At 42.1% G+C, this 23,269-nt stretch overlaps 1 protein-coding gene, 1 pseudogene and 1 gene segment (V, D, J or C); 1 reads left to right on the forward strand and 2 right to left on the reverse strand.

Annotated features, from left to right (window-relative positions):
* The first annotated feature begins 544 nt into the window (after positions 1-544).
* LOC109887606 (Ig kappa chain V-II region 7S34.1-like) lies at positions 545-2,144 on the forward strand. The segment is given in 3 exon segments: positions 545-939; positions 1,098-1,448; positions 1,757-2,144. Coding segments are annotated over 3 exon segments (495 nt in total).
* Positions 2,145-6,561: 4,417 nt separating this feature from the next.
* LOC109878483 (uncharacterized) lies at positions 6,562-14,757 on the reverse strand. Of its 3 annotated transcripts, none has more exons than XR_004206732.1 (6): positions 14,688-14,748; positions 12,975-13,027; positions 10,070-10,372; positions 9,818-9,877; positions 9,445-9,501; positions 6,562-6,851 (listed from the first exon to the last, which is right to left on the reverse strand). XR_004206732.1 is itself a non-coding variant. In XM_031812924.1 (6 exons), the coding sequence occupies exons 1-6, from the start codon at positions 13,534-13,536 to the stop codon at positions 6,712-6,714; spliced, it is 627 nt and encodes a 208-aa protein (XP_031668784.1). In that variant the 5' UTR covers positions 13,537-13,981; the 3' UTR covers positions 6,562-6,711. The 3 variants fall into 3 exon arrangements, 1 of the variants encoding a protein (XP_031668784.1); XM_031812924.1 differs by lacking the exon at positions 14,688-14,748 and adding an exon at positions 13,523-13,981; XR_004206733.1 differs by lacking the exon at positions 12,975-13,027 and having other exon boundaries at positions 14,688-14,757.
* On the reverse strand, positions 8,669-8,870 carry LOC116359683 (uncharacterized; annotated as a pseudogene).
* Positions 14,758-23,269: the final 8,512 nt, after the last annotated feature.

Below are 23,269 nucleotides of genomic sequence, written 5' to 3' on the forward strand. Positions count from 1 at the left end.
AAACTTCTGACCCACTGGAATTGTGATACAGTCAATTATAAGTGAAGTAATCTGTATGTAAACAATTGTTGAAAAAATTACCTTTGTCATGCACAAAGTAGATCAAATCAAATCAAATCAAATGTATTTATATAGCCCTTCGTACATCAGCTGATATCTCAAAGTGCTCTACAGAAACCCAGCCTAAAACCCCAAACAGCAAGCAATGCAGGTGTAGAAGCACGTAGATGTAGATGTCCTAACCGACTTGCCAAAACTATAGTTTGTTAACAATAAATTTGTGGAGTGGTTGAAAAATGAGTTTTAATGACTGTCAACCTAAGTGTATGTAAACTTCAGACTTCAACTGTACATAAAGTGCTTTTATTCTAAATGGTCAAACTATTTGTCTAATATATTCATTATTTGATTTTCATAGACAATACTCACTTTTGATGATGAGAATCATCATGGTCCTCATCATGCGTTGTAACAGGAACAGCCTCCCAGTCCCCACTTACAGAAAAGCTTTAACTCTGACTTAAACATGAAATGAAAGTGTGTTGGGGGTGTGGTGGAGCACAATAACCACTTCCTAAAAGGTTCATCCCCAGGCATCCAATCAGAAAAGCACATTTAGAATGTATTTCTCAGAACTGGGCTTAGATTGACTTTTCCTACACATTTTGACTCAAATTGAAAGGATAGTTCAACTATCACAGCGTACTTGCAACAACAAAAAATGAATGGAGGAATGTTGCACACTTGAGAGCAGTTAAAAAAGCATTCTGATACAGTTGAAACCTTTCCTTGACGGTCTCTCGGCGGCCATCTTTGTTTCCTGTACCGGTGGTAGGTGGACTTGTACACGCAGAAAGAAAAGGAACTTGCATTCACATCCTTCTTTCAGGAACTGACAGGAAACAATGAACAAGAGAACAGCTCTAACAATTCTATGCTGTAAGTAGAAATGTATTTTATCCACTTGAGAGATACATTGTTTATATTTCATTAGGTTTAAGTACTCTCTGTTAATTTGGTTTAAAAAATGTAAATGTGTTATGAACATTTTATTTAAATAGCCTCAGTCAATAATATGGTCTTTGTTTTTATGAAAGGTTCCATGTTCTGTGAGGCTTTTGGAGCAGGTCAAAATGAGATTCTAGTGGAACCAGGGGACACAGTCACCCTTGGCTGTGACATTACCCTGGAGTACGAGGTCATGTGGTTTGTTCTTCGTCCTGATGCCACTCTTTCAGTAGCCATCACTATAAAGACAAATACACCCCTGAGCCTCAACAAAAAGTTTGATGGTCGTTTCGAGTCAGTGTATGACACAGGCCTGTTCCGAAGCAATCTGAGCATACTGAACATCTCAGAGAGTGACGTGGGTCTGTACTACTGTGTTGAGCAGAGGGCTAACATATTTGAGATCGGAAGTGGGACCAAGCTCTCCCTTATCAGTGGTGGTGAGTAAACTCTGCATTATGACTGCATAACTGTGGTTTTGCATTGGGAGTGTTCTAAAGATATCCACCTGGTCAATGTTTAATCTCAGTCAATTTAGGATATGTATTTCAATTATAAATCTATACCAAAACATAGTAGGAAGAAACAAATATAATATTTATGTACTCACATGCACTTGATACATTTCTTGATTGTTTTCAATACAGTATGTTTAGAATTGTTTTTCAATTGTGATAAATATAATAAAATCTGATTAAATCTTTATATTCCCACACCAAGAAGGCATTCTGTCATTCTGTCATTTCAGATCAGCTCTCTACTACTGTTGTTGGGATGAAGTTGTCATGGTTTATCACCTTGATCATAGCCCCCATGTTCTCTGTGCTGGGGTCTGCTCTCTGTGTCTTCTGCTGTTGACGACCTGCTAAGAAATTATTTGCACCCAATAATTCTAATTTTCACATTGAATCAGCTTTCTGAAATGTATTTTTTTAATACTTATGTGGTGCAACTCACGGTCTGTAAATCGGTTATTGGTGTTTATTGTGCATTTCATGAAGATTAAAAAAATTGCTGTCCTCTTACACTGTAGATCCTGACAAAATGAGGATTCTGGAACAATTTGGTTGAAGCCTGTCATCTAGAGGACCAAGAGTGAGTACAGGAGGACAAACAGGAATAAAATGTAAAGATGCTGAGTAAAAGTAACATTTCTGGTGTTTTATAAGTCTCCTGTGACACACGGGGTTAAACTTCTGCCACTCCATACATCTAAGTAGGTGGACGATGGGATCTACATGTGCCCAGATTGGTTTCACATCTTTTTATTTATTGTGTTATTCCAGTGTTGATTGCATGACCAGTATGTTCAGGGTGTTAGAGATAGAAATGTATTGAACAAGATCATTTTAGACATCTGATCTTAAATCATTTACATCATATCTACCATTAATTATCAAAACAGTACTGGTTTAACCATAAATCTGCAACTATAAATATATATTTTTTAATCTGAAACGCAACAACCTGCTGTTATACTGTATATAGTGTATTCGGAATGTATTCAGACCGCTTGACTTTTTCCCACATTGTTACATTACAGCTTATTCTAAAATGGATTCAATTATATTTTTCTTCGTCAGTCTACACACAATACTATTTAATTACAAAGCAAATAAATTTTTGTACATTTTGGCATGTGTGCACACATATATATATATATATAAAAAGAAGAAGTAAATATGACATTTACATAAGTATTCAGACCATGCTTCACCGTATGAATGGTGCCAGTTTTCCTCCAGACGGGACAATTGGCAATCAGGCCAGAGTTCAATCTTGGTTTCATCAGACCAGAGAATCTTGTTTCTCATGGTCAGTCCTTTAGCTGCCTTTTGGCAAACTCCAAGTGTGCTGTCATGTGCCTTTTACTGAAGAGTGGCTTCCGTCTGGCCACTCCACCATAAAGACCTGATTGGTGGAGTGCTGCATAGATTGTTGTCCTTCTAGAAGGTTCTCCCATCTCCAGAGGAACTCTAGAGCTCCATCAGTGACCAACAGGTCGTCTTGGTCATCTCCCTGACCAATCCATTTAAGCATGATGGAGGCCACTGTATTCTTGGGGAACTTCAATGCTACAGAAATGTTTCAATACCTTTCCCCAGGTCTGTGCCTCACCACAATCCTGTCTCGGAGCTCTACGGACAATTTCTTCGATCTCATGGCTTGGTTTTTTACCTCTGACATGCACTGTCAACTATGGGACCTTGTTTAGCTTTCCAAATCATGTCCAATCAATTGAATTTACCACAGGTGGACTCCAATCAAGATTTAGAAACAATCAAGGAGGATCAATGGAAACAGGATGCGTCGGAGCTTAATTGAGTCTGAATACTTATGTAAATAAGGTGTTTTAAATGTTTTATTAATTAGATAACATTTCTAAAAACATGTTTTCCTTATTATGGGCTATTGTGTGTAGATTGAGGAAAACAACGAATATATTCCATTTTAGAATAAGGCTGTAATGTAACAAAAAGTGGAACGCAGTGAATAACAAATAGACCTTGGATACAAATCAGAAAAGAGCAAGATTTTATTCAAAAGGTTAGAAACATTTGTGTCACTCCACAACTGGTTGACAATACAAAATATATATCTTTAAAAGACATTGTGGACCACACAGTTAAGACACTAAAAGCAGTCAGTCAAACATTGCACAGAATTTTCCTTGGAGTCCTCTAAAATAGATTCAATCATCTAAACATTATTGCTATCTATACATAAACAAAGTAGAGTAAATAAGAGGAGATTCAGGAACTTCTAAAATGTCTGTGATAGAGGATGAGACAGCAAGCTTTGAAAAGACATTCACATTGTTACCTGATCAAATGTAGCATTTCATTATGGCTGGACAGTTGGCAAAAAAGATCCCTAGTTTTTCAAGGGAACCATCATTACAAAAAGAACAGTCACGTTTATCTGAAGGGAATGTTTGTGTATCGACCAGTCTTAATATCGCGAGGGGCCAATTCACATCTACATTAGCAAAAATATTAATTAGATAACTGTACATACATCAGGTTGTCACAAAAGTGCATTTAAAAACAGCAGTGTGCACAATTTGTTACTTTCAAATTACCTTCAGTAAAAAATACAAATAAAATCCAACTATGTTGACCGTAAAGAAAATCTTGGATCATAAATATGTATTTGAACGATCCCATTATCATAAGAGGTGTAATCATACAATAGAACATAATGGTTTTGGTATCAGTATAATGACATTACAGTAAATTGTGCACATCTGTATAAACGTCTCCCCGAATAGGGAACACAGAATGTAATGCTGACAATGATCAACTGTTCTAAAGGTTGAAGAAAATCATAAGTACAGTAGTTGTACAGTAAGGCTGAGGGTTTAAAGTGATAGTTTAGGATTTTACACAACTTATTGTTAGGCTCCTCACTCTGTCAAGTCTTTGGGCCAGGAGAAACAGTAATGCCTGGTTCAGTTCCCTTTAAACAGCCACTTCAAAACGGCACATAACTGAAGCCACCACTAGCTGACGCCCAATAGAAGTGAATGGGACATTGCATTTAGAAGGCACTTTCAAAAAGATTCCACCGGCGCAAAGCAGCAATCAACATGCCCCTGAGTTTGATTTGATTGATTAGAAATGCTCATGGCAAGCCCGAAGACAGGGCAATATTTATATATTTAATTTCACCTTCATTTAACCAGGTAGGCTAGTTGAGAACACCTTTATTTAACCAGGTAGGCTAGTTGAGAACACCTTTATTTAACCAGGTAGGCTAGTTGAGAACACCTTTATTTAACCAGGTAGGCTAGTTGAGAACACCTTTATTTAACCAGGTAGGCTAGTTGAGAACACCTTTATTTAACCAGGTAGGCTAGTTGAGAACATGTTCTCATTTGCAACTGCGACCTGGCCAAGATAAAGCAAAGCAGTGTGACACAGACAACAGTTACACATGGAGTAAACAATAAACAAGTCAATGACACAGTAGAAAAAAAGAAAGTCTATATACAGTGTGTGCAAAAGGCATGAGGTGGTAGGCAATAAATAGGTCATAGGAGCAAATAATTACAATTTAGCAGATTAACAAGAGTGATAAATGAGCAGATGTGCAAATAGAGATACTGGTGTGCAAAAGAACAGAAAAGTAAATACAATAAAAACAGTATGGGGATGAGGTAAGTAGATTGGGTGGGCTATTTACAGATGGACTATGTACAACTGCAGTGATCGGTTAGCTGCTCAGATAGCTGATGTTTAAAGTTGGTGAGGGAAATAAGTCTCCAACTTCAGCGATTTTTGCAATTCGTTCCAGTCACTGTCAGCAGAGACCTGGAAGGAAAGGCGGCCAATTGAGGTGTTGGCTTTGGGGATGATCAGGGAGATATACCAGCTGGAACGTGTGCTACGGGTGGGTGTTGTTATCGTGACCAATGAACTGAGATAAGGCGGAGCTTTACCTAGCATAGACTTAGATGACCTGGAGCCAGTGGGTCTGGCAACGAATATGTAGCGAGGGCCAGCCGACTAGTGCATACAGGTCACAGTGGTGGGTGGTAGAAGGTGTTTTGGTAACAAAACGGATGGCACTGTGATAGACTGCATCCAGTTTGCTGAGTAGAGAGTGTTGGAAGCTAAATTTGTAGATGATGTCGCTGAAGTCTAGGATCGGTAGGATAGTCAGTTTTACTAGGGTAAGTTTGGCGGCGTGAGTGAAGGAGGCTTTGTTGCGAAATAGAAAGCCGATTCTAGATTTGATTTTGGATTGGAGATGTTTAATATGAGTCTGGAAGGAGAGTTTACAGTCTAGCCAGACACCTAGGTATTTATAGTTGTCCACATATTCTAGGACAGAACCTTCCAGGGTGGTGATGCTAGTCGGGCGGGCGGGTGCGGGCAGTGAACGATTGAAAAGCATGCATTTGGTTTTATTAGAGTTTAAGAGCAGTTGGAGGCCACGGAAGGAGTGTTATATGGCATTGAAGCTCATTTGGAGGTTAGTTAGCACAGTGTCCAAGGAAAGGCCAGAAGTATACAGAATGGTGTCGCCTGCGTAGAGGTGGATCAAGGAATCGCCCGCAGCAAGAGCGACATCATTGATATATACAGGGAAAAGAGTCGGCCAGAGAATTGAACCCTGTGGTACCCCCAGAGACTGCCAGAGGTCCGGACAACATGCCCTCCGATTTGACACACTGAACTCAGTCTGCAAAGTAGTTGGTGAACCAGGCGAGGCAGTCATTAGAAAAACCAAGGCTATTGAGTCTGCCGATAAGAATACGGCGATTGACAGAGTCGAAAGCCTTGGCCAGGTCGATGAAGACAGCTGCACAGTACGGTCTTTAATCGATGACGGTTATGATATTGTTTAGTACCTTGAGCATGGCTGAAGTGCCGGATTGCACAGCGGAGAAGTTACGGTGGGATTCGAAATGGTCAGTGATCTGTTTCTTCACTTGTCTTTCAAAGACTTTAGAAAGGCAGGGCAGGATGGATATAGGTCTGTAACAGTTTGGGTCTTGGGTGTCACCCGCTTTGAAGAGGGGGATGACCGCGGCAGCTTTCCAATCTTTAGGGATCTTGGACGATACAAAAGAGAGGTTGAACAGGCTGGTAATAGGGGTTGCAACAATGGCGGAGGAGAGTTTTAGAAAGAGAGGGTCCAGATTGTCTGGCCAGCCTTAGTAACAAGATATCATTTTCATTGTTCCATTGATGTGTTTTAATTTAGAACTCGGAGCTCAGCCAAGGTAGGTTCTTCCTTCAAATGTTTGTTTTTACATATCCTGATGCATACCACCACCACCACCACCACCAGCCCGCCTACTGGTACCAGCCCAGCAAGATGTTCCACAAGTAGACCTGGAGAGACAGAAAAAAGAACCGTTCTAGTACTAGATTATTTCCTGGTTCTAGTACGAACATATAAATGAATGCAAACTGCCATACAAGTAAACCCATGTTATGTAATGATTTCTCACGACAGGAAATTACTTGATAGCACTACTACAAAACTAACATTGACTTTGATATAATACTTGTGGTATTAGATACGCAATATGGTGAAAAAAGTAAATGTACTGTATAAAACATGTGGCTAACATTCCATCTAATGAGTATGCAGGCTTTTGTTACAACCCTGCTCAAACACCCAATTCTGCTTTTCAAAGTCCTATTGAGCAGTAGAATCTGGTGTGCTAAAGTATTAATATAAAATATTGAAACAATTAGAAAAAAACATTTTTAAAAAGGCCTAATTCCCACAGTTAAAATTGAAGCAAGGTAATGGGATTAATATCTTAGAGTAGCGTATGCATTCAGGTTTCAGGGGAGATATATTGACATTAATTTATACATTTCCATGCGTTCTATATTGCTAACGTTCTCTGAATTATTGTAGGAAAGAATGCAATCTCAGCAGCTTTCATGTGGTCCAAAACTTGCGCAAATGACACCAAAATTACACTTCTACAAACGTAATGCCCCCGCAGCGCTGGAAAGGTGTTTAGGACATGTTCTATAGTTGCCATGTCGTCTCCCAGTAGCGGCCTAAGAACAGAGCTCCCGTAAATTTGTACATAGTTGTTTTGAATTATTCATTTTTGATAACATTGTGTTTTTTTTGCATATATCTGGGGGTTTGAGCCACGGATTTGCAAATTAACTGACAGGTTAACACTTAGGCTGGCTAGCTAGCTGACTAGTGTTTTTGTTTGAAAAATGCATCTGGACACAGTACATATATTTTTTTTCTTTTGAGAACATCATTTGAGTTGGTGGCTGAAGTGTGAGAGGAATGAGACAGTGGAACCCAGCAGAGCTAAGGCAGAGGGCTCGTAGAGTGGACGACTGGCTACTATTCTGAACTTAGTGTGGTGAGATGTCTGGCGCGCAGAGCTGCTGAGGCATCACCCAAGTGTGTGCTACAGGGTGGAAGAGAAGTCCAGTGGCTATACGACTCAGGCTGGTTCCCAGACTTGCCATCTACAAGATCTTCAGCAGACAGCAGACTCCCTTAACGTTATCTACCATCCTCTGTCTCGCTCCCGTCGCTCAAGCCATGAACTTTGGAGGATGCAGCTTTGAAAGACTTGACCTTTGCTTGTTTGTTTTGTTGCTCTTTAAGCACTTTGAAATTCTATGGAAAGTGTTAAAGAAATGTAATAAATTATTATTAATTAATACATAGTTAACTAGCGAGCTAACTTTTGATCTATCTAGCTAGGCATAATGTTTACAATTTGACATCCAACCGCTAATGTATAGTCTCAACATTTGAAACCATGCTGCTGCACTGACCCTGCTTCAGCACTTAAGGGTCTATCAGAGTATCAAACATGTACGCACAGCAGTGTTCTAAAATATTGGAGCATTGGGATCGAATTCAAGCTATTTCTATAACTGTCTAAACATTTAAATGAATAGAGGACGCGTACTGGGAGACGAGTCTCAGAATTGCGTTGCTATGTCACAATGGGACGCAGGACGACGTCTCAGCGTCTGGATTATGATTACGCTTTACTCTCCCGCTCCGGTCAGCCGCACATATACAGGTTGGACAGGTAGGAGCCTGTCTAACCTGGAGCAGTTGTGTGTGTGTGTGTGGGGGGGGGGGGTTCACTTCCCTCACGACTCGGGATTCAAACTGGCAACCTTCTTGTTGTTGGCTCACCTCTCCAGAGAGGTGCACCCTTCCTGGAGAGCCTGCATTACTAGGTCGATGCGTGCAGGGGACAGAGCAAGCCCCCATTCCATCTCCCCGTTCCAAAATACAATTTCATATATGGTCCCCAGATAAGGGACGTAGCAGATATTAAACTGACAGGAACAGATTTTTAAGAGATACTACACTTGATCTTAGCCAAAAGGCAGAGAAGCCAAAAAAGTTGGAAAGTATCTTGACTGTCAAAGTAAATATGGCCAGAGGAGCCAGATGGGGGCAAATACACAACCATACACATTCCATAACATATTGGCACATAAACCAGATCTGACCCACTTCTAGCTCCTGATCAGAGGTGATCATGACATCGAGTTAGACAACTTTACTTTCTAGTTCTACATGACAGATCCCAAAACAACTTGGAATGTATTTGATTTCAAATACAAACAGGGATCCCGTTATCGCTCTGATTCAGAGGGGTTGGGTTAAATGAGGAAGACACATTTCAGTTGAAGGCATTCAGTTGTACAACTGACTAGATATCCCCTTTCCCTCATTTAGAATGTTGCTGTGTGTCAGTTCACAACACAGCTGTCTATGTGAGGTGAAAATGTGGCTTTTCAAAAAGACAGATCTGCAGGGTTTTCACTTTTGGTACAGTTCTGTTGGTTCTACTGCAACACACAAGCTCATTAAGTGCTTGGTAGATTTGTTATACTATTTGAACAGAGTTCTGCTATTACTGCACAACTCACAATCTACTTAAACTTAAAGATCAGACGATGATTATACCTGGTATGGTTGAAGATTGTTGTGGGGCTGCGGTGGTGGTCAGACTCTCAGTGCTACCTGAAAATATATCATAAGCAAAATACACTGTTGTCATGCTTGAATAACAATTATTTCTGCAGTACGAAGATGGTTCTTAATCTCAGCGTTTCCCAAACTTGGTCATGGGGACCCCAAAGGGTGTACTTTTTGGTTTTTAACTTAGCACTACACAGCTTATTTAAATAAGCTTGATGAAAGTTGATTATTTTAAATGAGCTATGTAGTGCTCAGGAAAAAAGAATGCCAACATGTGTATCCCCTGGGGTCCCCCGGTTGAAGTTTGGGAAACCCTGCATTATCTTCTTCCAGGTTAAAGATCAGGTGACAATAATACCTCCTCGTGTGGTTGTAGATGGTTGTGGGGCTGCTGTAGTGGTTGAACTCTCAGTAATGTCTGAAAATATACCATAAGAAAAAGCTTCATGAATTTGTGATAAATAGTGCTGCAATGTTTACAATAGCAATAACTGCTTTATAACTGATATTTCATCCCTTCAGTACAGCTAAGCAACAGTGGAGCTTTAGAAACCGCTCCGTCACACTTTTCACTGAAGCTTTTTAATGCAAAAAAGAGGAGGCTTCTTACTTGTCATTTCAAGTACAATTCTCAGTTGACCTGGAAGACCAGCGTCTGTATAATAAACTGTCTTTGTATCTTCTTCGGTTACATTGTGAATTACAACAGCACAGCCATTGGAGTCGTTCATCAGCTGGATCCTGCCCAGATAATTTGGCCCCTCGGTGATCACGTTGTTCTCATAAGTGACCACTGGGCCTTTTCTCTCTGTACATAATCCGAAGTCCGACTCAGGACATTGGCCGTCAGTTATTGGTATAGTTACGGACCCTCCTCTGGTTACACTAAGATAACGTATACCTGAGTGTAGCACTGTAAAAATGAGAGAAATTATTATTATTTTTACCGCCACAGCAAAAGTTATTTAACATTCTAATGTTGCTCCCGAGGCTCTCTTTCAAGATGCTAGTGCTATTTACATACACTTTCTCTCAGCCAACAAGGCGAGTAATTACATAAACAGAAGTCATGTAAAGCAGTATTGTTATGAATTGTATTAAAAGGTGTCTGACAGGATTCTTTTTTAATAATTCATAAAAGATGCTGGGATTGTGTACAACAATCGACGCTCTGTCTAACCGTTAATATATAATATGGTTTTGGAAAGCTCAAACTACCCTTATATCAATTGTACAGAAGATATGTAGTACTGTGCACCATTTTAACACAGATTCCAACAGAGATGTTTTGCATTGCACATTTTCCCCAAACTACATCACTTTGAGCAAATGGAAACATGGGAAGGAACAGAAAATAAACGTCCGCTCCAACTATGTCCCACCAAAAACACATACTGAAATATATGCTAAAACAACAGTAAAAGTGTATATTTTCTATTTGTAAAGTAATTTAGGATGATAATTATGTTGATTACTGGTTTCCAAACCAGTATTGCAATTAAGGACAGAGCGTTTCACACCTTCAATTCCACTCAGCTAATTATAATGAAGTTGGTCAGAAAGGCAAACTTTACCAGCCACCAGCAGAAAACAAACATGCTTCGATGTCTCCAACTTACAATAGGAGTGTAACGGTACAGTACTCATACCGAACCGGTCGGGGACCTCGGTCCAGTCTGCACTGTGTATGAATACATTCAAAAAAAGAACACTAGGCCTGTGCCTACTCCGCATTGTACAGTGATCTCCAAAGGTATTGGGGGGTTAAAGGTACAGACTCAGCGTATTTTCCTCCATATCGGGTGAACTGAATTACAGCACTTTTTGTGCAGCGCCCCTCATTTGAGGGGACCAAAAGTATTGGGACAAATTCACTGAAATGTGTATTCAATTAGTCAAACGTGTAGTATTTGGTCTCATAAACCTGGCACGTAATGATGACATCAAACTTGTTACTTTACAAACCTTTTCGATGCATTTGCGGTATGTGTTTCAAATTATTTTGTGGCCAACAGAAATGAACAGTAAATAATGTATTGTGTAATTTTTATTGTAAATAAAAATAGAACGTTTCTAATCACTTCTAAATGAATGTGGACACTACCATGATTATGGATAGTCTTGAATGAATCATGAATAATGATGAGAAAGTTAGACAAAAATTGTCTGTAGCGATGGTGTTCTCCGTTTTGCTCTACGACCCCCACAAGCATGTAGCGTCCAAACAGTTTGGGATACCCCTCTGTGGAAAGGTGAGACTCTCACAAACATGTACATGTGGGTTGTTTTTCTCTAAGACCATGGCCACAGGAAGTAGGAGTGCCGAGGGTGCTGCAGCACCCCCTGAAAAATCTGAATATTAATATCATAATTTCACAAAGGTAGTTCACTGGACCTTCACTAGTCCTGTATTAGCAGACAGATATAGCCTTCTCTAGCGCAGCCCCCCAAAATGACAGCGCTGCAATATATATATATATCAGTGTATTGCAGAAATCGTGCATGCATTGGATTGCAAAGCAGGTGTGGTAAAATAATCCAGTCCAGTTTAATGAATTATAGTGTAGGCTAATTCGAGACAGAGTGGCACAGTGTTTAAGACACTGCATCGCAGTGCTAGAGGAGTCAATCCCAGGCTGTATCACAACCAACCGTGATCGGGAGTCCCATAGGGCGGCGTACAATTGGCCCAGCTTCATCCGGGTTGGGGAAGGGTTTGGCTGGGGTAGGCCATCATTGTAAATAAACGTGAATAGTTTACAATGACGGCCTACCCCGGCCAAACTTGGACGACACTGGGCCAATTGTGCGCCGCCCTATGGGACTCCCAATCACAGCCGGATGTGATTCAGCCTGGATTTGAAACAGGGACTGTAGTGACACCTCTTGCACGGAGATACAGTGCCTAAGACCGCTACGCCACTCGGGAGCCCAGAAGAACAGTGGCCTCCATTCTTAAACAGACAAAGTTTGAGCTGGCCACCCAGACAAACTGAGCAATTGGGGAAGAAGGGCCTTGGTCAGGGAGGTGACCAAGCACCTGATGGTCACCCTGACAGAGCTCCAGAGTTCCTCTGTGGATATGGGAGAAATTTCTAGGACAACCATCTCTGCAGCACCCCACCAATCAGGCCTTTATGGTAGAGTGACCAGAGGGAAGCCACTCTTCAGTAAAAGGCACATGACAGCCCACTTGGTTTGGCAAAAGGCACCTAAAGGACTCTGGCCATGAGAAACAAAAATCTATGGTCTGATGAAACCTAGTCTGAAAGCAAAGGTCACATCTGAAGGAAACCTGGTACCATCCCTATGGTACCCCCTGTATATAGCCTTTACTGCTGCTCTTTAATGATTTGATACTTTTATTTCTTATACATTTATTACTTCACATTTACGTTTGTAACAACTGCATTGTTGGTAAAGGGCTTGTAAAATATGCATTTCACTGTAAAGTCTACACACCTGTTGTATTCGGTGCATGTGACAACATTTGATTTATTTAATTAAAAACCAACCTGAGCTCGACTGGCTGGAAGACAGCAACCAGATGACTGCGACACTCAGACAACTAAAAAGAAATTGACAACTTGTTATCGACAAACTTTCATAATCAAGAGACTGTTAAGAGATGGCCATTATTAATATAAAAGGTCATCAGACCCGTTTGAAACTTCATAACCAGAGCCATATAACTAAAGTTAGCTGTTAATAGATGGCTCTGATCGTTGCTAGCCCATTTGATTTCTGGCTTCGTATTGAACTTTTGACGTTAACGTTACTTCATCATGGTCAAATTAGCTGACGTTACACGGATATTATAGCTAGTGATCTGTCGTCAGCTTTAACGTTAAGCTACATTATCACAGACGCCGGTCAATGAAAAAAAACGCGACGTAGCCAAGTTAACAATACAGGCCGAGAAGGTAGCTAGCGTTGACTTTGCTAGCTAGCTTGCTTGCTTGAGAGAGCAAACTCGCAGAAAAAGTAGAGTTAACCTTGACTAAACAGTAGATATCGATCAGAATTGATGCCACATAAATCGACAAACAAGCATTAAACTCACCTGCGGAAATTCATCTTGATTAATTAGTTATAGCTGAAGACTCATTTTCGTCCTGGAAATCTATAACCTAACTCGAACAGCACTAGCGGTATGCTGGGAGCAGTGACTAAAGCTACAGTATTATCAACATTGCCGGGTTTAACCAACTTCCCGCCGTACGGCAGTCAAGTAGACTACCACCCCCTTGTTGTTAATATTCGCTCTAGTTCTACCAATAGCGAAGCAGAGCCAACACTCTAATCCAGATGGTTGCCAACCGCCATATACAATCCACAGAAGACGCAGCGCAGATCAATGCAGGGGGAAAATTACGGTTAACATGAGTACATATTGCTTTCTAGAAAGCAGCAGTCAGGCAGGCTTTAGCCACAGAAAAAAAGGGAAACCGTTTAGATTTAGTTATACAACATGTCTCTCTAGTCACCCCCAAAACCAATTATTTCTTTGGCCGCCTCTCCTTCCAGTTCTCTGCTGCCAATGACTGGAACGAACTACAAAAATCTCTGAAACTGGAAACACTTATCTCCCTCACTAGCTTTAAGCACCAACTGTCAGAGCAGCTCACAGATTACTGCACCTGTACATAGACCACCTATAATTTTGCCCAAACAACTACCTCTTTCCCAACTGTATTTAATTTTAATTTATTTATTTATTTTGCTCCTTTGCACCCCATTATTTTTATTTCTACTTTGCACATTCTTCCATTGCAAAACTACCATTCCAGTATTTTACTTGCTATATTGTATTTACTTTGCCATCATGGCCTTTTTTGCCTTTACCTCCCTTCTCACCTCATTTGCTCACATTGTATATAGACTTGTTTATACTGCATTATTGACTGTATGTTTGTTTTTACTCCATGTGTAACTCTGTGTCGTTTTATCTGTCGAACTGCTTTGCTTTATCTTGGCCAGGTCGCAATTGTAAATGAGAACTTGTTCTCAACTTGCCTACCTGGTTAAATAAAGGTAAAATAAATAAATAAATAAATAAAATGTGTTTACCTAGTTAACGTTAGTTGGCTATCATCTACATCAGTGTTAAACTCATGCATATTATTTGTAATCTCACATCTGGCTCAATAAACCGAAGTATCATGATGAAACGAAGTAAACTATTTAAATATACATTTTGCTTAGTTAAAATAAATACGTCTACGTACCAACGCTATTGCCAAACCACCACACTTCGTCACTGCATGCTGTTTCTGAACTGCTGTGGCGGGAAACTGGAGGGAGTGGTTTAGTGGTAGGCGGAGTCAGAGGGAGCGTTCGTTTTGTGCCCCGGTTCATAAATCAGAGCATCCTTTTTCCTCACCCATCCTGATACACCCATGCGGCCAACCGCAATGATAGGCTCGATGATTCGCCAGGGCCAACTACTTGAACTTTCAAAGAAAACATTTACAACCAGGAGATCTACTCGAAACCGTGCATGAGGAAGGCCCGCATCATCATCAAGGACCACACATACCCCAGCCAGGAGCTGTTCACTTCTTACTGAACCCAAACCGGCTGCACGCTTGCGCTATCGTGCATAAATTGATTTTGTCCCACCACACCAAACGCGATCACGATACGCAGGTTAAAATATCAAAACAAACACTGAACCAATTATATTAATTTGGGGACATGTCGAAAAGCATTAAACGTTTATGGCAATTTAGCTAGCAGTTGCTAGCTAATTTGTCCTATTTAGCTAGCTTGCTGTCACTCGCTAATTTGTCCTGGGATATAAACATTGAGTTGTTATTTTACCCGAAATGCACAAGGTCCTCTATTCCGCCAATTAATCCACACAAAAACGGTCAACCAAATAGTTTCTAGTCATCTCTCTTCCTTCCAGGCTTTTTCTTCTCTTGACTTAATATTGCAATTCGCAACTTTCATAAATTAGGTGCATTGCCACCACTGACCTCGTTCGTCCTCTGTACCCCTCACTTGGGTATATAACCAATAAGGAAATGGCACGTGGATACATGCTTCAATAAACCAATGAAGAGATGGGAGAGGCAGGACTTTCTCGTTGGCGCTTGCGAGCAGTGTGGCTTGAATAACATGGATTTCTAAATATATTTTGCAGTGTGGTCAGCGTTGCAAAATAAATTTAGAAATGTATGTTATTCAATTATTGCACCCACACTGCTCTTGCGTCAACGAGCATCTGCGTTGCCAAGGGCACGGAACCCAAACTGGCTGCGCATGTACTCCATCGTGTATACATTTATTTTGTCCCCCCCCACACCAAACGTGATTTAATGTGTGTGTTTGTGGATGTCTGTATAAAAAAATATAAAGTCAAGAGAAGTAAAAGCCTGGAAGGAAGAGAGATGACTAGAAACAATTAGGTTGACCGTTTTATGTGTGGATTAATTGGCGGAGTAGAGGACCTTGTGCATTTCAGGTAAAATAACAACTCAATGTTTAAATCCCAGGACAAATTAGCTAACAACAGCAAGCTAGCTAAATAGGACAAATTAGCTAGCAAGTGCTAGCTAAATTGCCATAAATGTTTAATGCTTTTCTACCTGTCCCCAAACTAATGTAATTGGTTCAGAGTTTGTTTTGATATTTTAACCTGTGTATCGTGATCGCGTTTGGTGGGTGGCTTGGTGGTAAAAACTGTTGAGAAGCCTGTTGGTCCTAGACTTAGAGAGAACAGTCTATGACTGGGGTGGCTGGAGTCTTTGACAATTTTTAGGGCCTTTGACTGACACCTGCTGGTATAGCGGTCCTGGATGGCAGGCAGCTTAGCCCCAGTGATGTAGTGGGCCATACGCATTACCCTCTGTAGTGCCTTGCGATCGGAGGCTGAGCAGTTGTCGTACCAGGCAGTGATGCAACCAGTAAGAATGCTCTTAATGTTGCAGCTGTAGAACCTTTTGAGGATCTGAGGACCCATTGCAAATCTTTTAGTTTCCTAAGGGGGAATATGCGTTGTCGTGCCCTCTTCACGACTGTCTTGGTGTGTTTGGACCATTCTAGTTTGTTGGTGATGTGGACCCCAAGGAACTTGAAGCTCACAACCTGCACCACTACAACCCGTTGATGAGATTGGGGGCGTGCTCGGTCCTCCTTTTCCTGTAGTCCACAATCATATCCTTAGTCCTGGTTACGTTGAGGGATAGGTTGTTATTCTGGCACCACCCGGCTAGGTTTCTGACCTCCTCCCTATAGGCTGTCTCGTCATTGTCATGATCAGGCCTTTCGTCTGCAAACTTAATTATGGTGTTGGAGTTGTGTCTGGCCACCCAGTCGTGGGTGAACAGGGAGTACAGGAGGGGACTGAGCACGTACCCCTGAGGGGCTCCGGTGTTGAGGATCAGCGTGGCAGATGTGTTGCTACCTACTCTCACCCCCTGGGGGCAGCCTGTCTGTAAGTCCAGGATCCAGTTACAGAGGGAGGTGTTTAGTCCCAGGATCCTTAGGTTAATGCTACACACACATCACAGCTGCTGCTACCAGACTATTATTATGATTGCTAAGTACCCTAGGCTGCTATACAATTTAAACACTTGACCCCCAACCCCCCCTTCCCAGAAATGGTGCCTTCCTGTGTTATACTGATGCTAACATGTTTATTCTATTCTACTGAGCCATTTACTTTGTTCGTATTCTTAAACACTACGTGACCAAAAGTATGCGGACACCTGCTCATCGAACATCTCATTCCAAAATCATGGGCTTTAATATGGAGTTGGTCCCCCCTTTTCTGCAATAACAGCCTCTACTCTAGATGTTGGAACATTGCTACAGGGATTTGTTTCCATTTAGCCACAGGAGCATTAGTAAAGTCGGGCACTGATGTTGGGCGATTAGGCCTGGCTTGCAGTCTGTGTTCCAATTCATCCCAAAGGTGTTCAATGGGGTTGAGTAGTGATGCCGGAAGGGCGGGCAGGTGCGGGCAGCGATCGGTTGAAAAGCATGCATGTAGTTTTACTTGCATTTAAAAGCAGTAGGAGGCCACGGAAGGAGAGTTGTATGGCATTGAAGCTCATCTGGAGGTTAGTTAACACAGTGTCCAACGAAGGGCCAGATGTATACAGAATGGTGTCGTCTGCGAAGAGGTGGATCAAAGAATCACCAGCAGCGAGAGCGACATCATTGATGTATACAGAGAAGAGAGTCGGCCCGAGAATTGAACCCTGTGGCACCCCCATAGAGACTGCCAGAGGTACCCCCATAGAAACTGCCAGAGGTCCGGACAACAGGCCCTCCGATTTGACATACTGAACTCTATAGGAGAAGTAGTTGGTGAACCAAGCGAGGCAATCATTTGAGAAACCAAGGCTGTTGAGTCTGCCAATAAGAATGTTTTGATTGACAGAGTCGAAAGGCTTGGCCAGGTTGATGAATACGGCTGCACAATAATGTCTCTTATCGATGGCAGTTATGATATCGTTTAGAACCTTGAGCGTGGCTGAGGTGCACCCATGACCAGCTCTGAAACCAGATTTCATAGTGGAGAAGGTACGGTGACATTCTAAATGATCGGTAATATGTTTGTTAACTTAGCTTTCAAAGACCTTAGAAAGGCAGGGTAGAATAGATATAGGTCTATAGCAGTTTGGGTCTAGAGTGTCTCCCCCTTTGAAGAGGGGGATGACCGCAGCAGCTTTCCAATCTATGGGAATCTAAGATGATACGAAAGAGAGGTTGATCAGGCTAGTAATAGGGGTTGCAACAATTTCAGCAGATAATTTTAGAAAGGGAGGGTCCAGATTGTCTCGCCCGGCTGATTTGTAGGGGTCCAGGTTTTGCATCTCTTTCAGAACATCAGCTATCTGGATTTGGGTGAAGGAGAAGTGGGGGAGGTTTGGGCGAGTTGCTGTGGGGAGCGCAGGGCTGTTGACTGGGTAGGGGTAGCCAGGTGGAAAGCACGGCCAGCCGTAGAAAAATGCTTATTGAAATGCTCAATTGTTATGGATTTATCAGTAGTGACAGTGTTTCCTAGTCTCAGTGCAGTGGGCAGCTGGGAGGAGGTACTCTTATTCTCCATGGACTTTACAGTGTCCCAGAACTTTTTTGAGTTTGTACTACAGGATGCAAACTTCTGTTAGCCTTAGCTAGCCTTTGCTTTCCTAACTGGTTCCTAACTTCCCTGAAAAGTTGCATATCACGTGGCTATTCGATGCTAATGCAGAATGCCACAGGATGTTTTTGTGCTGGTCAGGGGCAGGTCTGGAGTGAACCAAGGGCTATATCTATTCCTGGCTCAAATTATTTTTGAATGGAGCATGCTTTTTTAAGATGGTGAGGAAGACACTTTTAAAGAATTACCAGGCATCCTCTACTGACGGGATGAGGTCAATGTCATTCCAGGATACCCCGGCCAGGTCAATTAGAAAGGCCTGTTCTTTGAAGTGCTTTAGGGAGCATTTGACAGTGATGAGGGGTGGTTGTTTGACCGCAGACCCATTATGGATGCAGGCAATGAGGCAGTGATTGCTGAGATCTTGGTTGAAAACAGCAGAGGTGTATTTGGAGGGCAAGTTAGTTAGGATGATATCTATGAGGGTGCCCGTGTTTACGGATTTGGGGTTGTACATGGTAGGTTCATAGATAATTTGTGTGAGATTGAGGGCACCAAGCTTAGATTGCAGTAGCGTTATGCAGTAGCGTTAAGATTTCCCTTCACTGGAACTAAGGTGCGTAGCCCTAACCATGAAAATCAGCCCCAGGCCACTTTACAGTTGGCACTATGCATTGGGGCAGGTATCATTCTCCTGGCATTCACCAAACCCAGATTTGTCCGTCAGACTGCCAGATGGTGATGCATGATTCATCACTCCAGAGAATGCATTTCCACTGCCCCAGAGTCCAATGATGGCAAGCTTTACACCACTCCAGCTAACGCTTGGCATTGCACATGGTAATCTTAGGCTTGTGTGCGGTTGCTCGGCAATGAAAACCCATTACTTGAAGCTCCCGACAAACAGCTATTGTGCTGACGTTGCATCCACAGGCAGTTTGGAACTCAGTAGTGAGTGTTGCAAACGAAGACAGACAATTTTTACTTGCTATAAGCTTCAGCACTCGGCGCTCATTGCCTTCTTGAATCATGCAGAGATGGGCATCATGAGAGATGGGCGTCTCGTCGTTGATTTTGCCAGAAAGGGGAGAAATGGTGGTTTACAATGGTATTGATATTACAGTTGATCTGGAAGTATTACGTTTTTTGGGTGCTAAAATAAGGTAAATTGTACGAACCAGCGCGATGTAGTGAGTTAGTTTACGTTAATCCACTTGTTCAACATGCAGACAAAGGAGTCCAAAAAGCTACCGCTAAACTTTGTTCAAACAAGTCAAACTACGTTTCTATTTAATCCTCAGGTATCCTAAAATGTAAATAAACTATAATATTTCATGCGGAAAGAAGTATGATCAATAGATAAGTAAAATTAGTAAGCGCACGTCCTCTTTGTTGTGTGCGAACAGACAGATATTTTCTCAGACGGAAAGTTTTTGTAGGACTCTTCCTACAAAAACTTCTAATTCTTGCTTGTTTTTGAAGAAACGAGCCTGAAACAATGAACAAAGACTGTTGACATCTAGTGGAAGCCATAGGAATTGCAATCTGGGAGCTGGAATTACATAGGACCCATAGATTTACATTGTAAGAGCCTGGGACCGCCAAAAAAAATACATTCTGGTTGGTTTTTCTTTGGAATTTCGTCTGCCATATCAATTGTGTATAGACAGACATTATTTTTACATTTTTAAAAACTTCAAAGTGTTTTCTATCCAACGCTACCAATTATATGCATATCCTGGCTTCTGTGCCTGAGTAACAGGCAGTTTACTTTGGACATGTCAGTCAGGTGGAAATTCAGGAAAATAGACCCTATCCCTAATAAATTTGGTTGCCAACCGCCATATAAAATCCACAGAAGAAGAAGAACAAGGAAGAAGGGGAGTGTGAGAGGGTTGGAGGTCGGAAATGGTGGCGAGTAGTGCGTACGAAATGGAGGAAATTGAGAAAAAGTTGGTGAAGCTCAGCTGTGCTGGAATGCGAACAATATGGGTGTCAGTTCTGATGGTTTGGAGCGTGGGATGAGGGTCAAGGACCGGAATTGTCGGTAGTGGAAAGACATAGGAAAAGAGAGATCATGATACAAAAAGCAGTGGAGCTTTAAGTAAAGAAAGCATAAAGAGGGACAAGGTAGGAAGTAAGAGTAATGTGTTGGAGTAGAAAGTGGTGATAGTGTTTGATGAGACCACAGACCGCACTTAAACCCTATCCGACTAACTAATGCCGTAGAGAAAGAGGTAGGTGAAGTGAAATTAGCTTGATTAATTGGAAATGATAGATTGCTAATATTGTGTGGTAGCCAGGCTCAACAAGCGAAGATTCCAAAATCTCAATGGGAAGAAGATTAAATGGATGTCCTTATGCTAGATTGAGGGGAGCCATCACCGGGGTCTCAATTTCTATGTTCAGTTTTAGAGAATTTGTCCCATATGCACTGGTGTGTTTTAAATGCCAAAGAATGGGACATGTAGCTGCTCATTGTAAAGGAAAGAAAAGATTGCCAAGTTTGGAGGGGTACGTGATTACGGTGAATGTGGAAGCAATGTGAAGCTTAAGTGCTGTAATTGTGGGGAAGAACACAATGCAGCATTGGGTGAATGCCAGGTACAGAGAGAGGCTAGAGAGGTCAGAGATCTGCCCAGTGACATGAGCCTAACAAACAAGCTAAATAACTTCTATGCTCGCTTTGAGGAAAGTAACGCTGAAACATGCATGAGAACAACAGCTGTTCCGGATGACTGTGTGATCATGCTCTCCGCAGCCGATGAGAGTAAGACCTTTAAACAGGTCAACATTCACAAGGCCGCTGGGCCAGAAGGATTACCAGGACGTGTACTCCAAGCATGCGCTGACCAACTGGCAAGTGTCTTCACTGACGTTTTCAACCTCTCCCTGTCTGAGTCTGTAATACCAACATGTTTCAATGAAACCACCATAGTCCCTGTGCCCAAGAACACTAAGGTCACCTGCCTAAATGACTACCGACCCGACCCATGGCATTCATGTCTGTAGCCATGAAATGCTTTGAAAGGCTGGTCATGGCTCACATCAACACCATTATCCCAGAAACCTTAGACCCACTTCAATTTGCATACCGCACCAACAGATCCACAGATGATGCCATCTCTATTGCACTCCACACTGCCCTTTCCCACCTGGACAAAAGGAACACCTAAGTGAGAATGCTATTCATTGACGACAGCTCAGTGTTCAACACCATAGTGCCCTCAAAGCTCATCACTAAGCTTAGGACACAGGGACTAAACACCTCTGCAACTGGATCCTGGACTTCCTGACAGGCCACCCCCAAGTGGTAAGGGTAAGTAACAACAAATCCGACACATCATCAACACGGGGGCCCCTCACGGGTGCGTGCTCAGTCCCCTCCTGTACTCCCTGTTCACTCATGACTGCACGGCCAGGCACGACTCCAACACCATCATTAAGTTTTCTGATGACACAACAGTGGTAGGCCTGATCACCGACAACGATGATACATATTATAGGGAGGAGGTCAGAGACCTGACCATGTGGTGCAAGGACAACAACCTCTCCCTCAGTGTGATCAAGACAAAGGAGATGCTTGTGGACTACAGGAAAAAGAGAACCGAGCACACCCCCATTCTCATCGACGGGGCTGTAGTGGAGCAGGTTGAGAGCTTCAAGTTTCTTGGCGTCCACATTAACAACAAACTAACATGGTCCAAGCACATCAAGACAGTCGTGAAGAGGGCACAACAAAACCTTTGGCGTGGGTCCTCAGATCCTCAAAAAGATTTTACAGCTGCACCATCGAGAGCATCCTGACGGGTTGTATCACTGCCTGGTATGGCAGCTGCTCGGCCTCCGACCGCAAGGCACTACAGAGGGTAGTGCGTACGGCCCAGTACATCACCGGGGCCAAGCTTGCTGCCATCCAGTACTTCTATACCAGGCGCTGTCAGAGGAAGGCCTTAAACATTGTCAAAGACTCCAGCCACCCTAGTCATAGACTGTTCTCTCTACTACCACACGGCAAGTGGTACCAGAGCACCAAGTCTAGGTCCAAGAGGTTTCTAAACAGCTTCTACCTCCAAGCCATAAGACTCCTGAACAGCTAATCAAATGGATACCCAGACCATTTGCACCCCCCCACACGCTGCTACTACTCTGTTATTATCTATGCATAGCCACTTTAACAACCTTACCTGCATGTACATAATTATCTCAATTACCTCAACACCGGTGCCCCCGCACATTGACACATTGACTCGGTACCTGTACCCCCTGTATATAGCCCCGCTATTGTTATTTACTGCTGCTCTTTAGTTATTTGTTGTTCTTACCTCTTTTAAAAAATCTATTTTTAATTTTTAGGTATTTTCTAAAAACTGCGTTGTTGGTTAAGGGCTTGTAAGTAAGCATTTCACTGTAAGGCCTACACCTGTTGTATTCGGCAATAAAATTTGATTTGATCTAGGATCAGTCGTGATGTATCATATGCAGAGGCCGTAAAACAGATTGGTAGAACTACAGTGAGGACTGATGGAGTTTACATGGATGTGCCGGTAGTAAGTGGACCTACTGTCAGACTGATGGAGTTTACATGGATGAACCTGTAGTAAGTGGACCTACTGTCAGACTGATGGAGTTTACATGGATGTACCTGTAGTAGGTGGACCTACTGTCAGGCTGATGGAGTTTACATGGATGTACCTGTAGTAGGTGGACCTA

This window comes from Oncorhynchus kisutch, unplaced genomic scaffold, assembly GCF_002021735.2.
Source record: "Oncorhynchus kisutch isolate 150728-3 unplaced genomic scaffold, Okis_V2 Okis03b-Okis08b_hom, whole genome shotgun sequence".
Taxonomy (NCBI): Eukaryota; Metazoa; Chordata; class Actinopteri; order Salmoniformes; family Salmonidae; genus Oncorhynchus; species Oncorhynchus kisutch.

Bases quoted from the DNA above. Each gene is read 5' to 3' on its own strand.
- LOC109878483 (XM_031812924.1), bottom strand. The intron at 9,878-10,069 runs GTAAGAAGCCTC...GTATATTTTCAG, and splicing joins AATTGTACTTGAAATGACAA to ACATTACTGAGAGTTCAACC. The intron at 9,502-9,817 runs GTATTATTGTCA...ATATATTTTCAG, and splicing joins ATCTACAACCACACGAGGAG to GTAGCACTGAGAGTCTGACC.